The sequence below is a fragment of the Cyclopterus lumpus genome, chromosome 23, assembly GCF_009769545.1.
Source record: "Cyclopterus lumpus isolate fCycLum1 chromosome 23, fCycLum1.pri, whole genome shotgun sequence".
In the NCBI taxonomy this organism is placed as follows: domain Eukaryota; kingdom Metazoa; phylum Chordata; class Actinopteri; order Perciformes; family Cyclopteridae; genus Cyclopterus; species Cyclopterus lumpus.
Genome location: NC_046988.1, coordinates 8,369,868 through 8,390,647, shown reverse-complemented (window position 1 = coordinate 8,390,647; position 20,780 = coordinate 8,369,868). Strand labels below are relative to the sequence as shown.

General features: G+C 44.5%; 1 protein-coding gene and 19 non-coding genes across 20 annotated transcripts in view; all 20 read right to left on the bottom strand.

The window, feature by feature from the left end:
• The window catches only part of LOC117726370 (ELKS/Rab6-interacting/CAST family member 1-like), a 157,376-nt gene that overhangs the window by 66,184 nt on the left and 70,412 nt on the right, over nt 1-20,780 (bottom strand). The window contains exon 19 of the mRNA XM_034526610.1: nt 14,674-14,821. Within this exon, the coding sequence (XP_034382501.1) occupies nt 14,674-14,821 (148 nt within the window). The remainder of the gene's footprint in view (nt 1-14,673; nt 14,822-20,780) is intronic.
• Nucleotides 46-156, bottom strand: trnal-caa. Its single transcript has 2 exons — nt 119-156; nt 46-91 (listed from the first exon to the last, which is right to left on the bottom strand). It is a non-coding gene; the product is annotated as a tRNA-Leu (tRNA).
• Nucleotides 590-700, bottom strand: trnal-caa. Its single transcript has 2 exons — nt 663-700; nt 590-635 (listed from the first exon to the last, which is right to left on the bottom strand). It is a non-coding gene; the product is annotated as a tRNA-Leu (tRNA).
• On the bottom strand, nt 1,134-1,244 carry trnal-caa. The gene is made up of 2 exons: nt 1,207-1,244; nt 1,134-1,179 (listed from the first exon to the last, which is right to left on the bottom strand). It is a non-coding gene; the product is annotated as a tRNA-Leu (tRNA).
• Nucleotides 1,678-1,788, bottom strand: trnal-caa. Its single transcript has 2 exons — nt 1,751-1,788; nt 1,678-1,723 (listed from the first exon to the last, which is right to left on the bottom strand). It is a non-coding gene; the product is annotated as a tRNA-Leu (tRNA).
• trnal-caa lies at nt 2,222-2,332 on the bottom strand. The gene is made up of 2 exons: nt 2,295-2,332; nt 2,222-2,267 (listed from the first exon to the last, which is right to left on the bottom strand). It is a non-coding gene; the product is annotated as a tRNA-Leu (tRNA).
• trnal-caa lies at nt 2,767-2,877 on the bottom strand. The gene is made up of 2 exons: nt 2,840-2,877; nt 2,767-2,812 (listed from the first exon to the last, which is right to left on the bottom strand). It is a non-coding gene; the product is annotated as a tRNA-Leu (tRNA).
• On the bottom strand, nt 3,313-3,423 carry trnal-caa. The gene is made up of 2 exons: nt 3,386-3,423; nt 3,313-3,358 (listed from the first exon to the last, which is right to left on the bottom strand). It is a non-coding gene; the product is annotated as a tRNA-Leu (tRNA).
• trnal-caa lies at nt 3,858-3,968 on the bottom strand. The gene is made up of 2 exons: nt 3,931-3,968; nt 3,858-3,903 (listed from the first exon to the last, which is right to left on the bottom strand). It is a non-coding gene; the product is annotated as a tRNA-Leu (tRNA).
• Nucleotides 4,402-4,512, bottom strand: trnal-caa. The gene is made up of 2 exons: nt 4,475-4,512; nt 4,402-4,447 (listed from the first exon to the last, which is right to left on the bottom strand). It is a non-coding gene; the product is annotated as a tRNA-Leu (tRNA).
• Nucleotides 4,947-5,057, bottom strand: trnal-caa. The gene is made up of 2 exons: nt 5,020-5,057; nt 4,947-4,992 (listed from the first exon to the last, which is right to left on the bottom strand). It is a non-coding gene; the product is annotated as a tRNA-Leu (tRNA).
• On the bottom strand, nt 5,491-5,601 carry trnal-caa. Its single transcript has 2 exons — nt 5,564-5,601; nt 5,491-5,536 (listed from the first exon to the last, which is right to left on the bottom strand). It is a non-coding gene; the product is annotated as a tRNA-Leu (tRNA).
• trnal-caa lies at nt 6,035-6,145 on the bottom strand. Its single transcript has 2 exons — nt 6,108-6,145; nt 6,035-6,080 (listed from the first exon to the last, which is right to left on the bottom strand). It is a non-coding gene; the product is annotated as a tRNA-Leu (tRNA).
• Nucleotides 6,579-6,689, bottom strand: trnal-caa. Its single transcript has 2 exons — nt 6,652-6,689; nt 6,579-6,624 (listed from the first exon to the last, which is right to left on the bottom strand). It is a non-coding gene; the product is annotated as a tRNA-Leu (tRNA).
• On the bottom strand, nt 7,123-7,233 carry trnal-caa. The gene is made up of 2 exons: nt 7,196-7,233; nt 7,123-7,168 (listed from the first exon to the last, which is right to left on the bottom strand). It is a non-coding gene; the product is annotated as a tRNA-Leu (tRNA).
• Nucleotides 7,667-7,777, bottom strand: trnal-caa. Its single transcript has 2 exons — nt 7,740-7,777; nt 7,667-7,712 (listed from the first exon to the last, which is right to left on the bottom strand). It is a non-coding gene; the product is annotated as a tRNA-Leu (tRNA).
• Nucleotides 8,211-8,321, bottom strand: trnal-caa. The gene is made up of 2 exons: nt 8,284-8,321; nt 8,211-8,256 (listed from the first exon to the last, which is right to left on the bottom strand). It is a non-coding gene; the product is annotated as a tRNA-Leu (tRNA).
• Nucleotides 8,755-8,865, bottom strand: trnal-caa. Its single transcript has 2 exons — nt 8,828-8,865; nt 8,755-8,800 (listed from the first exon to the last, which is right to left on the bottom strand). It is a non-coding gene; the product is annotated as a tRNA-Leu (tRNA).
• On the bottom strand, nt 9,299-9,409 carry trnal-caa. The gene is made up of 2 exons: nt 9,372-9,409; nt 9,299-9,344 (listed from the first exon to the last, which is right to left on the bottom strand). It is a non-coding gene; the product is annotated as a tRNA-Leu (tRNA).
• trnal-caa lies at nt 9,843-9,953 on the bottom strand. Its single transcript has 2 exons — nt 9,916-9,953; nt 9,843-9,888 (listed from the first exon to the last, which is right to left on the bottom strand). It is a non-coding gene; the product is annotated as a tRNA-Leu (tRNA).

Here is a 20,780-nt window from a genome sequence, read left to right as displayed (position 1 = left end):
GACAGTTGTTTGGACTGAGGGATGAAACCTGCAGGTAAAATGATCTGTCAGAAGTGGGATTTGAACCCACGCCTCCAATTGGAGACCAGAAGCCTCTTTGCTGAGGAAGGAGTCAACCCTTGAGTCTGGCGCCTTAGACCACTCGGCCATCCTGACAGCTGACAAACTATTCTTGTTTGTACGGAGGACTACTGTTCTAAAAGCTGTACAAAGTGCCATTGGACTTCTGGCCAAAAGTTGTATAGTGCATAACCGCTTCCAACTGGACTCAAGAGTGCGTCAGGAAACACACAGGTGCAAGACACTTTTGAGAGATTCAATCTATCTACTCTTGCAAAGTCTGTAACAGTTCCATGTATAGTTGTTTTGTTGGGGTAATCGACAACAACTTCATCTGAGGATAAGTCCTAGTCTAAAACATCACAGCCCAACGTGGGGCTCGAACCCACGACCCTGAGATTAAGAGTCTCATGCTCTGCCGTCTGAGCTAGCCGGGCCTCGCACAACAAAAGAAAAGGTTGCGAGTTAGAGCCCCATCTTGGGTGACAGTTGTTTGGACTGAGGGATGAAACCTGCAGGTAAAATGATCTGTCAGAAGTGGGATTTGAACCCACGCCTCCAATTGGAGACCAGAAGCCTCTTTGCTGAGGAAGGAGTCAACCCTTGAGTCTGGCGCCTTAGACCACTCGGCCATCCTGACAGCTGACAAACTATTCTTGTTTGTACGGAGGACTATTGTTCTAAAAGCTGTACAAAGTGCCATTGGACTTCTGGCCAAAAGTTGTATAGTGCATAACCGCTTCCAACTGGACTCAAGAGTGCGTCAGGAAACACACAGGTGCAAGACACTTTTGAGAGATTCAATCTATCTACTCTTGCAAAGTCTGTAACAGTTCCATGTATAGTTGTTTTGTTGGGGTAATCGACAACAACTTCATCTGAGGATAAGTCCTAGTCTAAAACTTCACAGCCCAACGTGGGGCTCGAACCCACGACCCTGAGATTAAGAGTCTCATGCTCTGCCGTCTGAGCTAGCCGGGCCTCGCACAACAAAAGAAAAGGTTGCGAGTCAGAGCTCCATCTTGGGTGACAGTTGTTTGGACTGAGGGATGAAACCTGCAGGTAAAATGATCTGTCAGAAGTGGGATTTGAACCCACGCCTCCAATTGGAGACCAGAAGCCTCTTTGCTGAGGAAGGAGTCAACCCTTGAGTCTGGCGCCTTTGACCACTCGGCCATCCTGACAGCTGACAAACTATTCTTGTTTGTACGGAGGACTACTGTTCTAAAAGCTGTACAAAGTGCCATTGGACTTCTGGCCAAAAGTTGTATAGTGCATAACCGCTTCCAACTGGACTCAAGAGTGCGTCAGGAAACACACAGGTGCAAGACACTTTTGAGAGATTCAATCTATCTACTCTTGCAAAGTCTGTAACAGTTCCATGTATAGTTGTTTTGTTGGGGTAATCGACAACAACTTCATCTGAGGATAAGTCCTAGTCTAAAACATCACAGCCCAACGTGGGGCTCGAACCCACGACCCTGAGATTAAGAGTCTCATGCTCTGCCGTCTGAGCTAGCCGGGCCTCGCACAACAAAAGAAAAGGTTGCGAGTCAGAGCTCCATCTTGGGTGACAGTTGTTTGGACTGAGGGATGAAACCTGCAGGTAAAATGATCTGTCAGAAGTGGGATTTGAACCCACGCCTCCAATTGGAGACCAGAAGCCTCTTTGCTGAGGAAGGAGTCAACCCTTGAGTCTGGCGCCTTTGACCACTCGGCCATCCTGACAGCTGACAAACTATTCTTGTTTGTACGGAGGACTACTGTTCTAAAAGCTGTACAAAGTGCCATTGGACTTCTGGCCAAAAGTTGTATAGTGCATAACCGCTTCCAACTGGACTCAAGAGTGCGTCAGGAAACACACAGGTGCAAGACACTTTTGAGAGATTCAATCTATCTACTCTTGCAAAGTCTGTAACAGTTCCATGTATAGTTGTTTTGTTGGGGTAATCGACAACAACTTCATCTGAGGATAAATCCTAGTCTAAAACATCACAGCCCAACGTGGGGCTCGAACCCACGACCCTGAGATTAAGAGTCTCATGCTCTGCCGTCTGAGCTAGCCGGGCCTCGCACAACAAAAGAAAAGGTTGCGAGTTAGAGCCCCATCTTGGGTGACAGTTGTTTGGACTGAGGGATGAAACCTGCAGGTAAAATGATCTGTCAGAAGTGGGATTTGAACCCACGCCTCCAATTGGAGACCAGAAGCCTCTTTGCTGAGGAAGGAGTCAACCCTTGAGTCTGGCGCCTTAGACCACTCGGCCATCCTGACAGCTGACAAACTATTCTTGTTTGTACGGAGGACTACTGTTCTAAAAGGTGTACAAAGTGCCATTGGACTTCTGGCCAAAAGTTGTATAGTGCATAACCGCTTCCAACTGGACTCAAGAGTGCGTCAGGAAACACACAGGTGCAAGACACTTTTGAGAGATTCAATCTATCTACTCTTGCAAAGTCTGTAACAGTTCCATGTATAGTTGTTTTGTTGGGGTAATCGACAACAACTTCATCTGAGGATAAGTCCTAGTCTAAAACATCACAGCCCAACGTGGGGCTCGAACCCACGACCCTGAGATTAAGAGTCTCATGCTCTGCCGTCTGAGCTAGCCGGGCCTCGCACAACAAAAGAAAAGGTTGCGAGTTCAGAGCCCCATCTTGGGTGACAGTTGTTTGGACTGAGGGATGAAACCTGCAGGTAAAATGATCTGTCAGAAGTGGGATTTGAACCCACGCCTCCAATTGGAGACCAGAAGCCTCTTTGCTGAGGAAGGAGTCAACCCTTGAGTCTGGCGCCTTAGACCACTCGGCCATCCTGACAGCTGACAAACTATTCTTGTTTGTACGGAGGACTACTGTTCTAAAAGGCTGTACAAAGTGCCATTGGACTTCTGGCCAAAAGTTGTATAGTGCATAACCGCTTCCAACTGGACTCAAGAGTGCGTCAGGAAACACACAGGTGCAAGACACTTTTGAGAGATTCAATCTATCTACTCTTGCAAAGTCTGTAACAGTTCCATGTATAGTTGTTTTGTTGGGGTAATCGACAACAACTTCATCTGAGGATAAGTCCTAGTCTAAAACATCACAGCCCAACGTGGGGCTCGAAACCACGACCCTGAGATTAAGAGTCTCATGCTCTGCCGTCTGAGCTAGCCGGGCCTCGCACAACAAAAGAAAAGGTTGCGAGTTCAGAGCCCCATCTTGGGTGACAGTTGTTTGGACTGAGGGATGAAACCTGCAGGTAAAATGATCTGTCAGAAGTGGGATTTGAACCCACGCCTCCAATTGGAGACCAGAAGCCTCTTTGCTGAGGAAGGAGTCAACCCTTGAGTCTGGCGCCTTAGACCACTCGGCCATCCTGACAGCTGACAAACTATTCTTGTTTGTACGGAGGACTATTGTTCTAAAAGGTGTACAAAGTGCCATTGGACTTCTGGCCAAAAGTTGTATAGTGCATAACCGCTTCCAACTGGACTCAAGAGTGCGTCAGGAAACACACAGGTGCAAGACACTTTTGAGAGATTCAATCTATCTACTCTTGCAAAGTCTGTAACAGTTCCATGTATAGTTGTTTTGTTGGGGTAATCGACAACAACTTCATCTGAGGATAAGTCCTAGTCTAAAACATCACAGCCCAACGTGGGGCTCGAACCCACGACCCTGAGATTAAGAGTCTCATGCTCTGCCGTCTGAGCTAGCCGGGCCTCGCACAACAAAAGAAAAGGTTGCGAGTTCAGAGCCCCATCTTGGGTGACAGTTGTTTGGACTGAGGGATGAAACCTGCAGGTAAAATGATCTGTCAGAAGTGGGATTTGAACCCACGCCTCCAATTGGAGACCAGAAGCCTCTTTGCTGAGGAAGGAGTCAACCCTTGAGTCTGGCGCCTTAGACCACTCGGCCATCCTGACAGCTGACAAACTATTCTTGTTTGTACGGAGGACTATTGTTCTAAAAGGTGTACAAAGTGCCATTGGACTTCTGGCCAAAAGTTGTATAGTGCATAACCGCTTCCAACTGGACTCAAGAGTGCGTCAGGAAACACACAGGTGCAAGACACTTCTGAGAGATTCAATCTATCTACTCTTGCAAAGTCTGTAACAGTTCCATGTATAGTTGTTTTGTTGGGGTAATCAACAACAACTTCATCTGAGGATAAGTCCTAGTCTAAAACATCACAGCCCAACGTGGGGCTCGAACCCACGACCCTGAGATTAAGAGTCTCATGCTCTGCCGTCTGAGCTAGCCGGGCCTCGCACAACAAAAGAAAAGGTTGCGAGTTAGAGCCCCATCTTGGGTGACAGTTGTTTGGACTGAGGGATGAAACCTGCAGGTAAAATGATCTGTCAGAAGTGGGATTTGAACCCACGCCTCCAATTGGAGACCAGAAGCCTCTTTGCTGAGGAAGGAGTCAACCCTTGAGTCTGGCGCCTTAGACCACTCGGCCATCCTGACAGCTGACAAACTATTCTTGTTTGTACGGAGGACTATTGTTCTAAAAGGCTGTACAAAGTGCCATTGGACTTCTGGCCAAAAGTTGTATAGTGCATAACCGCTTCCAACTGGACTCAAGAGTGCGTCAGGAAACACACAGGTGCAAGACACTTTTGAGAGATTCAATCTATCTACTCTTGCAAAGTCTGTAACAGTTCCATGTATAGTTGTTTTGTTGGGGTAATCGACAACAACTTCATCTGAGGATAAATCCTAGTCTAAAACATCACAGCCCAACGTGGGGCTCGAACCCACGACCCTGAGATTAAGAGTCTCATGCTCTGCCGTCTGAGCTAGCCGGGCCTCGCACAACAAAAGAAAAGGTTGCGAGTCAGAGCCCCATCTTGGGTGACAGTTGTTTGGACTGAGGGATGAAACCTGCAGGTAAAATGATCTGTCAGAAGTGGGATTTGAACCCACGCCTCCAATTGGAGACCAGAAGCCTCTTTGCTGAGGAAGGAGTCAACCCTTGAGTCTGGCGCCTTTGACCACTCGGCCATCCTGACAGCTGACAAACTATTCTTGTTTGTACGGAGGACTACTGTTCTAAAAGGTGTACAAAGTGCCATTGGACTTCTGGCCAAAAGTTGTATAGTGCATAACCGCTTCCAACTGGACTCAAGAGTGCGTCAGGAAACACACAGGTGCAAGACACTTTTGAGAGATTCAATCTATCTACTCTTGCAAAGTCTGTAACAGTTCCATGTATAGTTGTTTTGTTGGGGTAATCGACAACAACTTCATCTGAGGATAAGTCCTAGTCTAAAACATCACAGCCCAACGTGGGGCTCGAAACCACGACCCTGAGATTAAGAGTCTCATGCTCTGCCGTCTGAGCTAGCCGGGCCTCGCACAACAAAAGAAAAGGTTGCGAGTTAGAGCCCCATCTTGGGTGACAGTTGTTTGGACTGAGGGATGAAACCTGCAGGTAAAATGATCTGTCAGAAGTGGGATTTGAACCCACGCCTCCAATTGGAGACCAGAAGCCTCTTTGCTGAGGAAGGAGTCAACCCTTGAGTCTGGCGCCTTTGACCACTCGGCCATCCTGACAGCTGACAAACTATTCTTGTTTGTACGGAGGACTACTGTTCTAAAAGCTGTACAAAGTGCCATTGGACTTCTGGCCAAAAGTTGTATAGTGCATAACCGCTTCCAACTGGACTCAAGAGTGCGTCAGGAAACACACAGGTGCAAGACACTTTTGAGAGATTCAATCTATCTACTCTTGCAAAGTCTGTAACAGTTCCATGTATAGTTGTTTTGTTGGGGTAATCGACAACAACTTCATCTGAGGATAAGTCCTAGTCTAAAACTTCACAGCCCAACGTGGGGCTCGAACCCACGACCCTGAGATTAAGAGTCTCATGCTCTGCCGTCTGAGCTAGCCGGGCCTCGCACAACAAAAGAAAAGGTTGCGAGTCAGAGCTCCATCTTGGGTGACAGTTGTTTGGACTGAGGGATGAAACCTGCAGGTAAAATGATCTGTCAGAAGTGGGATTTGAACACACGCCTCCAATTGGAGACCAGAAGCCTCTTTGCTGAGGAAGGAGTCAACCCTTGAGTCTGGCGCCTTAGACCACTCGGCCATCCTGACAGCTGACAAACTATTCTTGTTTGTACGGAGGACTACTGTTCTAAAAGCTGTACAAAGTGCCATTGGACTTCTGGCCAAAAGTTGTATAGTGCATAACCGCTTCCAACTGGACTCAAGAGTGCGTCAGGAAACACACAGGTGCAAGACACTTTTGAGAGATTCAATCCATCTACTCTTGCAAAGTCTGTAACAGTTCCATGTATAGTTGTTTTGTTGGGGTAATCGACAACAACTTCATCTGAGGATAAGTCCTAGTCTAAAACTTCACAGCCCAACGTGGGGCTCGAACCCACGACCCTGAGATTAAGAGTCTCATGCTCTGCCGTCTGAGCTAGCCGGGCCTCGCACAACAAAAGAAAAGGTTGCGAGTCAGAGCTCCATCTTGGGTGACAGTTGTTTGGACTGAGGGATGAAACCTGCAGGTAAAATGATCTGTCAGAAGTGGGATTTGAACACACGCCTCCAATTGGAGACCAGAAGCCTCTTTGCTGAGGAAGGAGTCAACCCTTGAGTCTGGCGCCTTAGACCACTCGGCCATCCTGACAGCTGACAAACTATTCTTGTTTGTACGGAGGACTACTGTTCTAAAAGCTGTACAAAGTGCCATTGGACTTCTGGCCAAAAGTTGTATAGTGCATAACCGCTTCCAACTGGACTCAAGAGTGCGTCAGGAAACACACAGGTGCAAGACACTTTTGAGAGATTCAATCCATCTACTCTTGCAAAGTCTGTAACAGTTCCATGTATAGTTGTTTTGTTGGGGTAATCGACAACAACTTCATCTGAGGATAAGTCCTAGTCTAAAACATCACAGCCCAACGTGGGGCTCGAACCCACGACCCTGAGATTAAGAGTCTCATGCTCTGCCGTCTGAGCTAGCCGGGCCTCGCACAACAAAAGAAAAGGTTGCGAGTCAGAGCCCCATCTTGGGTGACAGTTGTTTGGACTGAGGGATGAAACCTGCAGGTAAAATGATCTGTCAGAAGTGGGATTTGAACACACGCCTCCAATTGGAGACCAGAAGCCTCTTTGCGGAGGAAGGAGTCAACCCTTGAGTCTGGCGCCTTAGACCACTCGGCCATCCTGACAGCTGACAAACTATTCTTGTTTGTACGGAGGACTACTGTTCTAAAAGGTGTACAAAGTGCCATTGGACTTCTGGCCAAAAGTTGTATAGTGCATAACCGCTTCCAACTGGACTCAAGAGTGCGTCAGGAAACCAACAGGTGCAAGACACTTTTGAGAGATTCAATCTATCTACTCTTGCAAAGTCTGTAACAGTTCCATGTATAGTTGTTTTGTTGGGGTAATCGACAACAACTTCATCTGAGGATAAGTCCTAGTCTAAAACATCACAGCCCAACGTGGGGCTCGAACCCACGACCCTGAGATTAAGAGTCTCATGCTCTGCCGTCTGAGCTAGCCGGGCCTCGCACAACAAAAGAAAAGGTTGCGAGTCAGAGCCCCATCTTGGGTGACAGTTGTTTGGACTGAGGGATGAAACCTGCAGGTAAAATGATCTGTCAGAAGTGGGATTTGAACCCACGCCTCCAATTGGAGACCAGAAGCCTCTTTGCGGAGGAAGGAGTCAACCCTTGAGTCTGGCGCCTTAGACCACTCGGCCATCCTGACAGCTGACAAACTATTCTTGTTTGTACGGAGGACTATTGTTCTAAAAGGTGTACAAAGTGCCATTGGACTTCTGGCCAAAAGTTGTATAGTGCATAACCGCTTCCAACTGGACTCAAGAGTGCGTCAGGAAACAAACAGGTGCAAGACACTTTTGAGAGATTCAGTCTATCTACTCTTGCAAAGTCTGTAACAGTTCCATGTATAGTTGTTTTGTTGGGGTAATCGACAACAACTTAATCTGAGGATAAGTCCTAGTCTAAAACATCACAGCCCAACGTGGGGCTCGAACCCACGACCCTGAGATTAAGAGTCTCATGCTCTGCCGTCTGAGCTAGCCGGGCCTCGCACAACAAAAGAAAAGGTTGCGAGTCAGAGCCCCATCTTGGGTGACAGTTGTTTGGACTGAGGGATGAAACCTGCAGGTAAAATGATCTGTCAGAAGTGAGATTTGAACCCACGCCTCCAATTGGAGACCAGAAGCCTCTTTGCTGAGGAAGGAGTCAACCCTTGAGTCTGGCGCCATAGACCACTCGGCCATCCTGACAGCTGACAAACTATTCTTGTTTGTACGGAGGACTATTGTTCTAAAAGCTGTACAAAGTGCCATTGGACTTCTGGCCAAAAGTTGTATAGTGCATAACCGCTTCCAACTGGACTCAAGAGTGCGTCAGGAAACACACAGGTGCAAGACACTTTTGAGAGATTCAATCTATCTACTCTTGCAAAGTCTGTAACAGTTCCATGTATAGTTGTTTTGTTGGGGTAATCGACAACAACTTCATCTGAGGATAAGTCCTAGTCTAAAACATCACAGCCCAACGTGGGGCTCGAACCCACGACCCTGAGATTAAGAGTCTCATGCTCTGCCGTCTGAGCTAGCCGGGCCTCGCACAACAAAAGAAAAGGTTGCGAGTTAGAGCCCCATCTTGGGTGACAGTTGTTTGGACTGAGGGATGAAACCTGCAGGTAAAATGATCTGTCAGAAGCAGGATTTGAACCCACGCCTCCAATTGGAGACCAGAAGCCTCTTTGCTGAGGAAGGAGTCAACCCTTGAGTCTGGCGCCTTAGACCACTCGGCCATCCTGACAGCTGACAAACTATTCTTGTTTGTACGGAGGACTATTGTTCTAAAAGGTGTACAAAGTGCCATTGGACTTCTGGCCAAAAGTTGTATAGTGCATAACCGCTTCCAACTGGACTCAAGAGTGCGTCAGGAAACACACAGGTGCAAGACACTTTTGAGAGATTCAATCGATCTACTCTTGCAAAGTCTGTAACAGTTCCATGTATAGTTGTTTTGTTGGGGTAATCGACAACAACTTCATCTGAGGATAAGTCCTAGTCTAAAACATCACAGCCCAACGTGGGGCTCGAACCCACGACCCTGAGATTAAGAGTCTCATGCTCTGCCGTCTGAGCTAGCCGGGCCTCGCACAACAAAAGAAAAGGTTGCGAGTCAGAGCCCCATCTTGGGTGACAGTTGTTTGGACTGAGGGATGAAACCTGCAGGTAAAATGATCTGTCAGAAGTGGGATTTGAACCCACGCCTCCAATTGGAGACCAGAAGCCTCTTTGCTGAGGAAGGAGTCAACCCTTGAGTCTGGCGCCTTAGACCACTCGGCCATCCTGACAGCAGAAAAACTATTCTTGTTTGTACGGAGGACTACTGTTCTAAAAGGTGTACAAAGTGCCATTGGACTTCTGGCCAAAAGTTGTATAGTGCATAACCGCTTCCAACTGGACTCAAGAGTGCGTCAGGAAACACACAGGTGCAAGACACTTTTGAGCGATTCAATCTATCTACTCTTGCAAAGTCTGTAACAGTTCCATGTATAGTTGTTTTGTTGGGGTAATCGACAACAACTTCATCTGAGGATAAGTCCTAGTCTAAAACATCACAGCACAACGTGGGGCTCGAACCCACGACCCTGAGATTAAGAATTTCATGCTCTGCCGTCTGAGCTAGCTGGGCCTCACACAACAAAAGAAAAGGTTGCGAGTCAGAGCCCCATCTTGGGTGACAGTTGTTTGGACTGAGGGATGAAACCTGCAGGTAAAATGATCTGTCAGAAGTGGGATTTGAACCCACGCCTCCAATTGGAGACCAGAAGCCTCTTTGCTGAGGAAGGAGTCAACCCTTGAGTCTGGCGCCTTAGACCACTCGGACATCCTGACAGCTGACAAACTATTCTTGTTTGTACGGAGGACTACTGTTCTAAAAGGTGTACAAAGTGCCATTGGACTTCTGGCCAAAAGTTGTATAGTGCATAACCGCTTCCAACTGGACTCAAGAGTGCGTCAGGAAACACACAGGTGCAAGACACTTTTGAGAGATTCAATCTATCTACTCTTGCAAAGTCTGTAACAGTTCCATGTATAGTTGTTTTGTTGGGGTAATCGACAACAACTTCATCTGAGGATAAGTCCTAGTCTAAAACATCACAGCCCAACGTGGGGCTCGAACCCACGACCCTGAGATTAAGAGTCTCACAAAAGAAAAGGTTGCGAGTTAGAGCCCCATCTTGGGTGACAGTTGTTTGGACTGAGGGATGAAACCTGCCGGTAAAATGATCTGTCAGAAGTGGGATTTGAACCCACGCCTCCAACTGGAGACCAGAAGCCAATTATTTTCTACAGAAAACACAAGAGAGGACTGACCCTTTCAGCAAACTCCACAATTGCATTTTGTCATGTTTTGGTGGCATCGGGCCTTTACACGCTCTCCTACTGTCTTTCTCTATTCTCTCCTCTGTGATCTATCCATGTTTAATGCCACTGAACCCAAAACACAAACCCCTAAAGCCATGACTTAGAAAAGACACGGAAGAGAAGTCTTGCAAGGAGGAAAGTTACATAAAGAGAGAACAGTGTGAGTAAAGATGAGGGAAAATGAACAAAGCTAAGAGGAGAAGAAAGTCACACACAACACACACACACTTCTTTTGCTGGTCTTTCTTGACATCTTCCCCATTTCTGTAATTGTCAGGAATGCTGACCTCAGCGCACTCGCTGTGCCAACTCTCTCTTTCTCACTTAATCTAATCATCACACCATTATTTCTCTCCTCGTCTCATTGTTCCCTTCTTCTTCTTCTCCCCTCCATCTATCCTTCCTGCGGCGCTGCTGTAACTCGCTGACAATTGACATAATGTGAAACAAATGAACACGGACTGAAGCAAGGGGGGTGGGGGGGGGGGGGGTGCTGAGTCATGCTTTGAATAAAATTATTTTATCGTGATAAGACTCAGAGGAATATTAGATCAGATTATTGTTTCATGTTTCCCTCCAGTGGTAAAAGATAACTATTTCATAATGATATTAAATTAGATTATTTTTTTTCTCCATCAAGAAGATAAAGTTGTTGATAAGTGGAACATTACAGATAACAATGGAGAGTGTCTGTTGAGCAATGAAAGAATTATTTAATTTTCATGAATCTCAAAGGAGAAATGAACTAGATTAGATCCACATGTGTGTGGAAAGAGAGAGACAAATGAATAACATCTCCATCACTCACTCACTGGTTCACTGTTAAACTGGTAATAAATTGAGACTTCTGTCCAGAATATCAGTAATATCCCTTTCAACTGTTCGATTAAAGCCACATTCATACAGTCGTCTCTTCACAGGATTCAAGTTTCAGAGGTTCAAAGTGACTGAACGTGTTGTCCCCACCACCATGTGTGGTTATGTTTTACTGACTGACGGGGTTAGGGAAAAAACAAAATAACAAACAGGAACTTGGAAACTACCAACCAGTGATGTGACAAGCCAAAGTCTTAAAAATGTCCATAAGCCACACAGGTGCGGAACAATGTCCAAGGCCACGGCCACACATACACCACCAATAAATGTTAACCACATGTGTCTCTTGCAAGGGCAGATGGTGGTACACCTTCCCCCTCTTCTTCTTCCATTTCGTAAAAATATAACAATCTTCTCTCTCTCTCTCTCTCTCTTTCTCTCTCGTAGTCTCTCCACCATACTGCTGAAGAACATTTTTTATTTAAATAAAAGTTAAAGAGGAGGAAGGAGACTGTGAGAAAGATATGAGCAGAAGAGTGAAGAGAGCTAAGGTCACCTTGATCTACAGCCATCTGCTCACACTGTGGCTGGGGGTCAAAGGGCAACACACAGGAGACAATTTCAGGGACAACCGTATAGTCTTGAACACACACACAGGTGTGTTTTATGTATGTAGTGTAAGTGCTGCACATACAGATTATTCTCTCTTGCATCCATCCATTTAGCAGTCTAGTTTAAATGTATGTTGTTATCTTTGCTATGTCATTATCAAACTTTACATTAACACAATACTGTATTCAGACGCTGAAGTTTCTCTTTTTCTCGAATTTGATGAAAACAGAACAAATACTTAGTACATATCTGATTATTTAAAAAAATGTATCAGAGTAATTTTGAAGCACATTACGTGCATTCTCTTGATTCAAATGTAGCCTTCTGTTCTGTTTAATACCTGCCATAAATGAATATTGTTTTCCCCAGAGAACTGAAATGCAATCACTTGGGCTGATTCTACACTTTGATCCTCTGAATTTAATTCAGACCAGACATAAGATGTCAGGAGGCATTTGAAGTGAATGATGGCCTTAAAAAAATACTTGCCTAGGCAGCGTTGTGCGTTCATCACACAAGTCAATTGTGACAATAAGTGACATTTTATTACTTTACAAATCTAAAAATACTGCTTTTTGTTTTCACCTGCTGTACATCACCTAATGGCAACCAGAATTTACAACTCACTTTTATCACTGATTTATACTTACCTATAATTTCAAAACGTAACTCTCTGTCCATATGTCAGGTTATCAGTGGCAAAGCGTGTGCATATGTCACTCTCAAAGACCGGGATAAAAATACTACACCAGACTCCGCTCACTTGATGGTTACACTGTACGTACACACACACACACATGCACACATAGACGGGAATAGTGTGGAAGTCTCGGCTGTGATTCATCATTAAAGGACTGAAAATGGTGATACCACACAGAGAGAGAGAGAGAGAGCGAGAGAAACCAAATAGGGGAATGAAACCACTCACACCCCTACACACACACACACACACACACACACACACACACACACACACACACACACACATCGCACCAGACAGTAGAGTCTCTGTGTTTTGAGTAACCACCTTCGAGACCCTGAGGTGTCATAAAAGACTTCAAATAGGACGGAGAAAGACGAAGGGATGAGGGAGGAAGAGAGAGGAGAGTGATGCATATTATAATGACTTCATTTGACACAGCCACTCTGGAACACCTTATGCTCACCCACTCTATGACACACACACCTGCACATGATTTTCCTCTCCATTGAATACTCTGGAGCTTGTTCTATCCAATAAGTGTTTTTTTGGCAATATTCAATAACTGGAAATCTTTTGCAACAAAATAATTGGTATATTTTATCAATATGAGCGGTTTTGAGGATCTCCATCAGTTTAGTTTCACAGTTTGTGAAGCAAGTGAAATAAAAGTGAGCACAAAGCTGTGTCATCTCGGTTTGGTTGTGATATGTTAAGTGCCATTATTTACCCTGTGTGGTTGGTGCGATGTAGTAGGGAAATGAATAGGTAATGTGTAAATTACTCTATATTTCAACTTCACAAATCAGCCGTTCCTCAAAGGAAACAGGGTCTCTGACCAAAGTCAAGTTAAGGCGCGATGTCATGGACATAATGCTCAAAAATTAATATTTAAATTGTTCAAATCTATGCATTCTTTTTAACAATAAATATCCAAACGGAATTTTTACAAGCCTAGTGTGTAGCCGAGTTCATTAGTGGTTCAACCCACCATTCCATAAGCTCATGTCACAGCAGCTATGTTACGGTATAAGGTTGTGGTGGCTGGGGCGTGGTTAGGCTCAGCTGCAGGGGGGGAGCGGGGGAGTGGCTCAGGGAACAGGTGCCGGGAAGAGGCTTAATTAGCCTCAGCTGCATTAGATCAGGGGAATGCGTCTTGGACCCTATATCAGGGTGTGTTGCAGATGGAGCAGGAGACCGGCAGAGCAGGATCACAATAAAGAATATTGCCAAACGTTACACGACGTGTGCTCATTCCTTGGTGCTGGGGGAAACCCGGGGATTGTGACAGGACTTGTTACAAAGGTAAAATCAGGAGATAAATAGTAATTGGAGTCAGCAGGATTCAGGTGATGCACTATAGCTCTGACTTTGACCTTCTTATTATGTATCAAATTATTTATTAGTGTTGATCTTGGAAAACCATCTTCTGTTGCACCCTAAGCTATCCTGAATTTGAGCATCAAATAAATGTCTCAGGTGGGAATCAAGTAAAAAACTAAAACAATGAGAAAGATATGGACAGAAAGTTAGAAGACGCATGTACAGACAGGAGACCAGTGAAGAAGAAATCCACCAAACTCCCAGTAGGCTCATCCACTAAGGAGTTGGTTAATTTACTAGACCCACGAGAACCTTTACTGTGTGTGAGTGTGTCTCAGAGTGTGTGAATAGACCTCTGTGTGGAACCACAGGTCATGTGTTAGGTTGTGTGTATCTGCCGATAGAACATTAAAATAAATACAAATTGCATATAAAAGTGTTGCCACTGGAGATTTGTAGAACATTTGAACTCTGTGTGTGTTTGTGTGTGGTGAGTGTGGGAGGCGTAGCTTAATCCTAAATTTACCCTCGGTGGTCGGAGGACTGTGGTCACATCTGGACTCAGCTCCTCTCTGACTCTCTTGTTTTCTTTGCTCCCCTCATCATCGCCACCTCACCTGTGCTCCCTTTTTTCACCTTCCTCTTCACACTTCCTCTCCATTGCTGCTCCTCTACTTTTAAATAACTGACCAGAATGTTTTCCAGGTGTCCACATAAGACACAGAATAATCCTACCTGCTGTTTGAGCTGATGAACCAGACCATCCTTCTCTCTCTTCAGAGCTGCCACCTCTTCCTGGGTTTTCTTCTTCTTGGATGAGGAAAGCTCCAGCAGGGCAATGTTGGCGTCTTTCTCACTGATGGCTGCCAGCAGGGCCTCTTGCCTGTACAGAGAACAATCACACATGTTGTTAGCCATATTAGAAATGAACTAAGTTTGATTTGATTAAAGCCATACTTGGTGACGTTGCACATGATGACTTTACTGTAATTTCAGTGGGAGCTAACTGCTCGTATTGAAAGACAGACATTGTGTGGTGAAAGCAGTTTCAGCTTTGTCTTGCTCAAATATCACTATTAAAGAAACATCATAAAGGATTGTTTCACCCAAATTAAAAATGTCCATTTTCAAACACCATTAAAACCTTCAACAACTTTTTCTTGACATTTTCTGTGGATTATCCAGAGTAACAGGAAGTAACAGGAACAAGATGTCCACATTCATTTGTTTAACTTTATGACCACCACAAACAACATTAGTCACCTCCCTCGAACCGGGTTGGAAAACCAACTCAAATCAAATTCCCGGCGACGGATCTAAAACTATCTCCATGACTGGATACTAATTTGCGTGTAATTAAATGTCTATGGTGAACTCATCTGGTGTCAACAAGTGGAGGAAGGTCCTCCTAAATGGGTAACCACTTTGTAATTTAGGAGGATATAATTGGTGTATTTTTGCAAATATACGGGGCTTCATGGTGGTCATGTATGATGCATAACCAATCAAGATGTTTCCAGTTTGTTTTTTAGTGAGGACCTTTATGGCATGTTCACTCTTCCTCCCCCGTTGCTTTTCATACGATCAACCAGAACTAATAAGGAATTAATCGCACTGCACCTGTAACTTTCTCAAATTATATGAATTCACACACACACTCACTCTCTGTTTGTGTACAGGTACAGGTACTCCTCTCTGTGTCTATCTTTCCCATCTCTCTTGTCTCTCTCTATCCCTTCCCCCTTCCTGGATAGTCGGGCTGACAGAGAGATAGCATTCCATGTGGTTCAGGAAGCAACAAGCCGTGTCCTATCCATCCCATCAGCCACAGATCTGGTCGAGCCGCATCCGAGGACACACAAAGCTCAAAATTCTCGGAATTCAGTGCATTTCCAGAGAGAATCTAAATCACAACGAGTTTTCCACAAACCCCACGGGGCTCAAAGATTGGCCACACGCAATCACACATGCACATAAACACACTAGGATGCAAACTTGCATATGAAGGAATAAACTAATCCTCACTCTGTCTATCTAATTCGACATACATCGTACTCTCTCAATCAGGCAATATATGAAGAGTGATTTGGGCCAAACATAAACTTCAGTTTCGAGAGTACAATGTTTACGTCAACTGAAAAGGTGCTCAATAAATAGAGTAAGAGCAAAGGTACCTACAATAAGCACGTATCAAGATATACATACACACATAAATACAATCACCTAGATACACACACGCAAATATACACACACATTTACAATCTTTATAATCCTTTTATTGTTCACTTTCTCTCTTTAGTTAACACAGTTGAACACTCCCTCGCGCACAAACCCACACATAAAGATACAGATACAGCGGTGCAGTGAGGAATGCAGTGTTGAGAGTTGCTAAATGAAAACAGATTACATGTTTGGACTGTGTGAAGACCCACAAACCCACAGATTCTTTGGTCAACCTCGCTGACCACACTGTCAATGAACATGCATCAGGACTGCAGCAATCCTGTCGGGAGCAGGGGGTGAGGAAGTCGAGACTGGGGTTGGTCGAGTGATTCCCTCAGCCAATCTGGTCACTCACACCAGCTCAAAGATTTTCCAGATTTGTGAATATAAATGCAACATTCTAAGATGCTAATCATTTTAAATGATACGATATTGTAATATTATATGTTTTAAGACAGCCCTGGTCATTTTTGGGGGATTCAAAATGCTCCTTTTCTGCATCATAGTGTTGACCATTTACTCTAACCAACATGAGCTCTTGGACTACCAGAAAGAACGTTTCCTGACTTCCACATTGTGAGACGCTGGAACACTGTCACAGTCTTTCCCGTTTTATTTTCACATAAACTGTACACACACACACACACACACACACACACACAGATACACACACACACACACACACAGACACACACAGGAAGGCTAATGGAACATTAGTCTTGTTAAAGCTAACAGTGCGTCTAGTTTTATACCATATCTGAGAGTTACCTGCCAGCACATGGCGCTTTTAAACCCTGGTGATAAAATTATATTTATTCCAGATGCACCGGTCTCATTCTGGGCCTCTCTATGGCTCTCCCTTCATCTCGGTATGACACACACACAGACACACAGACACACAGACACACACACTTACTCTCTGCTTGGCCAGAGCTAAACACATGCTTATGACAAGTGCTGGTTGTGGCTACTGCTGTTACTATGTGATCATTAAAATCTGTTTCAAGTGCAGCTCTCTTTTGCTAAATCTTTAGATAATTCTCCTGTCAGAGGGCTCTTAAAAACATAGTATGCTCTCAGCTCTGCTGGCAATGTGTCCTTACCATTGAAAACAAAACAAAAAAGAAGCCAGCACTGTGTGGAGAAAAGGTTCCCAGTGGATATGAAGCCTTAGATCTGTAACTTTTCTTTCAAGTCTTTCCTTTCTGCAGCATGTGGTGGGCACAGAAGGATAAAGGAAGGTCGACCAACAGAAAGGAAAAGCTTATTAAAGCGGTATCCGTAAGATCTTCACAGTTCTGTATTTTGGCAACACTTTTTGTTTTAGATGTTATGGCATTTTTTTGAAAACACATCCTAGACATTACTTGTTAATTTGTGCGTGCACTGGCATGCTCCATCAGAAAAGACACAATACATTGTGTTACAGCGAAACAAGTTGAACCTGGCTCAAGAGGGGAAGAACTTTGGTACGGGACAATTCTACATAACCCCAGATTAAGTTCAATGAAAATAATTTCAACATTTTCTGTGGATGACAACTATGGTATGCATGAGTGAAGGAAAGATTGTGTTATGGCAAATAAACTGTTAAGGTTGTAAACCAGTTGGCTATCGGCCTGACAAGGATAAGCCTCTGGGGGCTTTTTGGGAATCCAGCGTTGATATCCCGGCCAAGACCTTCTTTTATGTGTGCTGTTTATTATTTACAGTCCTATCAGCAACTTGAGATGCAAGAATAGAGTTGGAGTGAAGAGACACCATGCACGACTGGATTGTTTCACAAGTAGCCAGGTTACAAACTATTTTTAAACCAATAAAAAGCTAGATCCTCATCAGTCGACAGCCGGTCGGTTCCCAGATTGTGTTTCATTTAATGCGTTCTTCCTCTTTTTCTCTCCACATGAATTGTTCCCCTGCATTCAATCAATGCGTGCTTGAACGTGATTGGTCAATACTTCTACTACTCAGACAACAAGCTTTTCGGATGCCGACTTCTTATCCCACTGCAAAACATTCTGCAAATGAATGAAAAATCTGTTTATAGAGATTATATATGATTGTGGTAATGGTTAAAAAAAGATGACATTTGGTACAGGAAGCAACTTTTGGTCTTTGCATCAAAGTTACTCGAGTATCCACCACTCTAACCTCCTCCTGTTTTTAGTTTTTTTACAACAAACACCAATAAAAACTAACAAAAGACATACAAGTGCTTTCTGTTCTCCACTTTTATGTGTGTGTACAAACACACTGTAAAAGAATACAGACAACTGGCAGCAGGCTGAATTACCATTGTATGCCATACAGTAATGCTGGTGAGTAGTAAAACAGTCATATATTTATATGAACATTTCACAGGTTATTCAATTTAACAAGTTTCCATTTACGTTATATTCTCTTCCCACTTCCTTTCGGGCTCTCTCTCTCACCCATTCTCTATCAGTGTCTCTCGCCCACCCTGCATTTCTCATCTCTTTCTCTTCACCTCTCCCTTCGTCACTTGTTCTATCTCTCCGTCTGTAAAGAGGACCGGAGGCATTCTTTCCGTCATTCAGCAGTCGTGTGCCATGATGTCATCGCCATGGCGACAAGGCAGACGGTAAGCAGATACACACAGGCACCTGACCCTAACCCCAGCACACAAACACACACACACACGGGGGGGGCTCTCTCCTTCCTAAAACCACTTAAAGCACCTCACTCTATCAGAAACACTAATGCCCGGTCTTACATCACTCACACACACACAAAAGCAGCTTCCCGTGTGTGCTGCGTTATCTCTTTCATGCCGTCGCCCTCTACTGCAATCTACAGTGACAGTTGTGTGTGTGTGTGTTTATGACAGCATGTCTTTCTGTAGGTGCGTGTGTGCTCATAAGGATGTGCTTGTATATATTTCTGTGTGTGTGAATGTTCACAAGTTGTCTGTGTGTATTCAAGGCTTAACACTGTGTGTGTGTGTGTGTGTGTTTGTGTGTGTGTGCATGTGTGCGTGTGTGTGTGTGTGCGTGTGTGTGTAAAGTAGATCCAGTCCTGTGTGACATTAGCCAGTCCCCGTCTAAGACAAACACAGAGCTATTTTAGAAATAATCCCTTCTCTGCTGCCTCGTTCTGACTGAACAAAGCAGCTCTCCATTGTTTTCAGTGACACTGTCTGCTCTGGTTACACAGGAGGCTGCTTGTAGGACGCCAGAGTTTGCTCTTTAACCCCTGTAGGACATGGTGCGTGTCAAGCTCAACCTCATTTCTGTGTCGGGAGGTTTCCCCTCTACAAGCCGGGCTACACATGGACGACTTGTTCAAACTTTGAGGAATGTTTTCAAAATTTTGACAAGTTGAATGAGTTTTGAAATCAGCAGATTCACTCGGCCAGCGATGGGGGAATTAGAAAAATGTGATAATCATATTTACTGTAATCATGAGGGCTGTGTGCTTTGGTTTGCTTTTGGAGTAGACTTAAAGAGTTCAGAAACAGAGAAAAGATACAACTTCAGCCTATTTCAACCCAGGACAGAAATGAACAATAATTATGGAATAATGCAGCAGGTCATGGCGACTGGATCTGCCCTCTATGCCATTACATCTGGACAGTGGAGGTCTGAGATGCCTGATTAGAGGAACAAAGAACCAACTGTCGTGTGACAAAAGGGAAGATGTGACTTTACTGACAAGTGTAGTTAAAGTTCTGAAATACAGTCTCAATACATTGTACCTCTTTGTTTTGATTTAATGTCTTGTTTATTTTTACTTTGTTTAGCCAGTCTGTTAGGGCAATAAATGATGTTGGAGAGTGATGGTCCCGGAGCTCACAGCAGATGTGGCATAAAAGAGGACGGCCATGGGGAGTTAGGGGGGTGGTCATCTGGATACAAGCTGAGGTTAGATCAGCCTCAGCTGGGTCGCCCGGGGGAAGGTGAAAGACATTAAAAACACCAGATGAGCCTTTATGTTAAACATTGAAGGCGTGTGAGGATGAACCACAAGATGTACACTATTTAGTCAGAACAGTCTAAGCTTGATGTATATGCACTTGATTCTCCAGCGGATAATAACACAATGTGTCCATCACCATCATACTTAAAAAGTTGAAAATTGAAAAATGTAATTTCAACAGGGTGGCAAACTCAGTGTAGATGTTCTAGATTTGTTTATGGTAGAACTGGATTAACATGCTGAGCATGCACTCCTGAATCCTGTCCACATTCTCACTGTTCTGTTGTCAGAAAGAAAAGGAGAGAGACGACTGTCTGGAATATTTTTGAATAACTGAATTGTAAGAAAAAGTGTGGTTTTAAAGAGAGAAGAGGAGAGATGAGAGGAAAGAGATACAGGAGGGCACAGCTGGCTCTCAGTGGTAGCTAATGCTGCCTGGAGGCAGGCACACACACACACACACACACACGTATAGAAAGATGGACAGAACAAATCTGTGCTGGAAACTTCTTATTTTCATTCTTTCTAATCGGGTGGCTTTTAGTTGACAGACCACATACGCGCACACACACATGCACAGGCACACGCACACATGCACACACACACCTCTGTGACTAATGTTCATGACTGTGCATAATCTACTTGTACGTGGGGATGTACAATTAATCCATTTTTAATTCCTC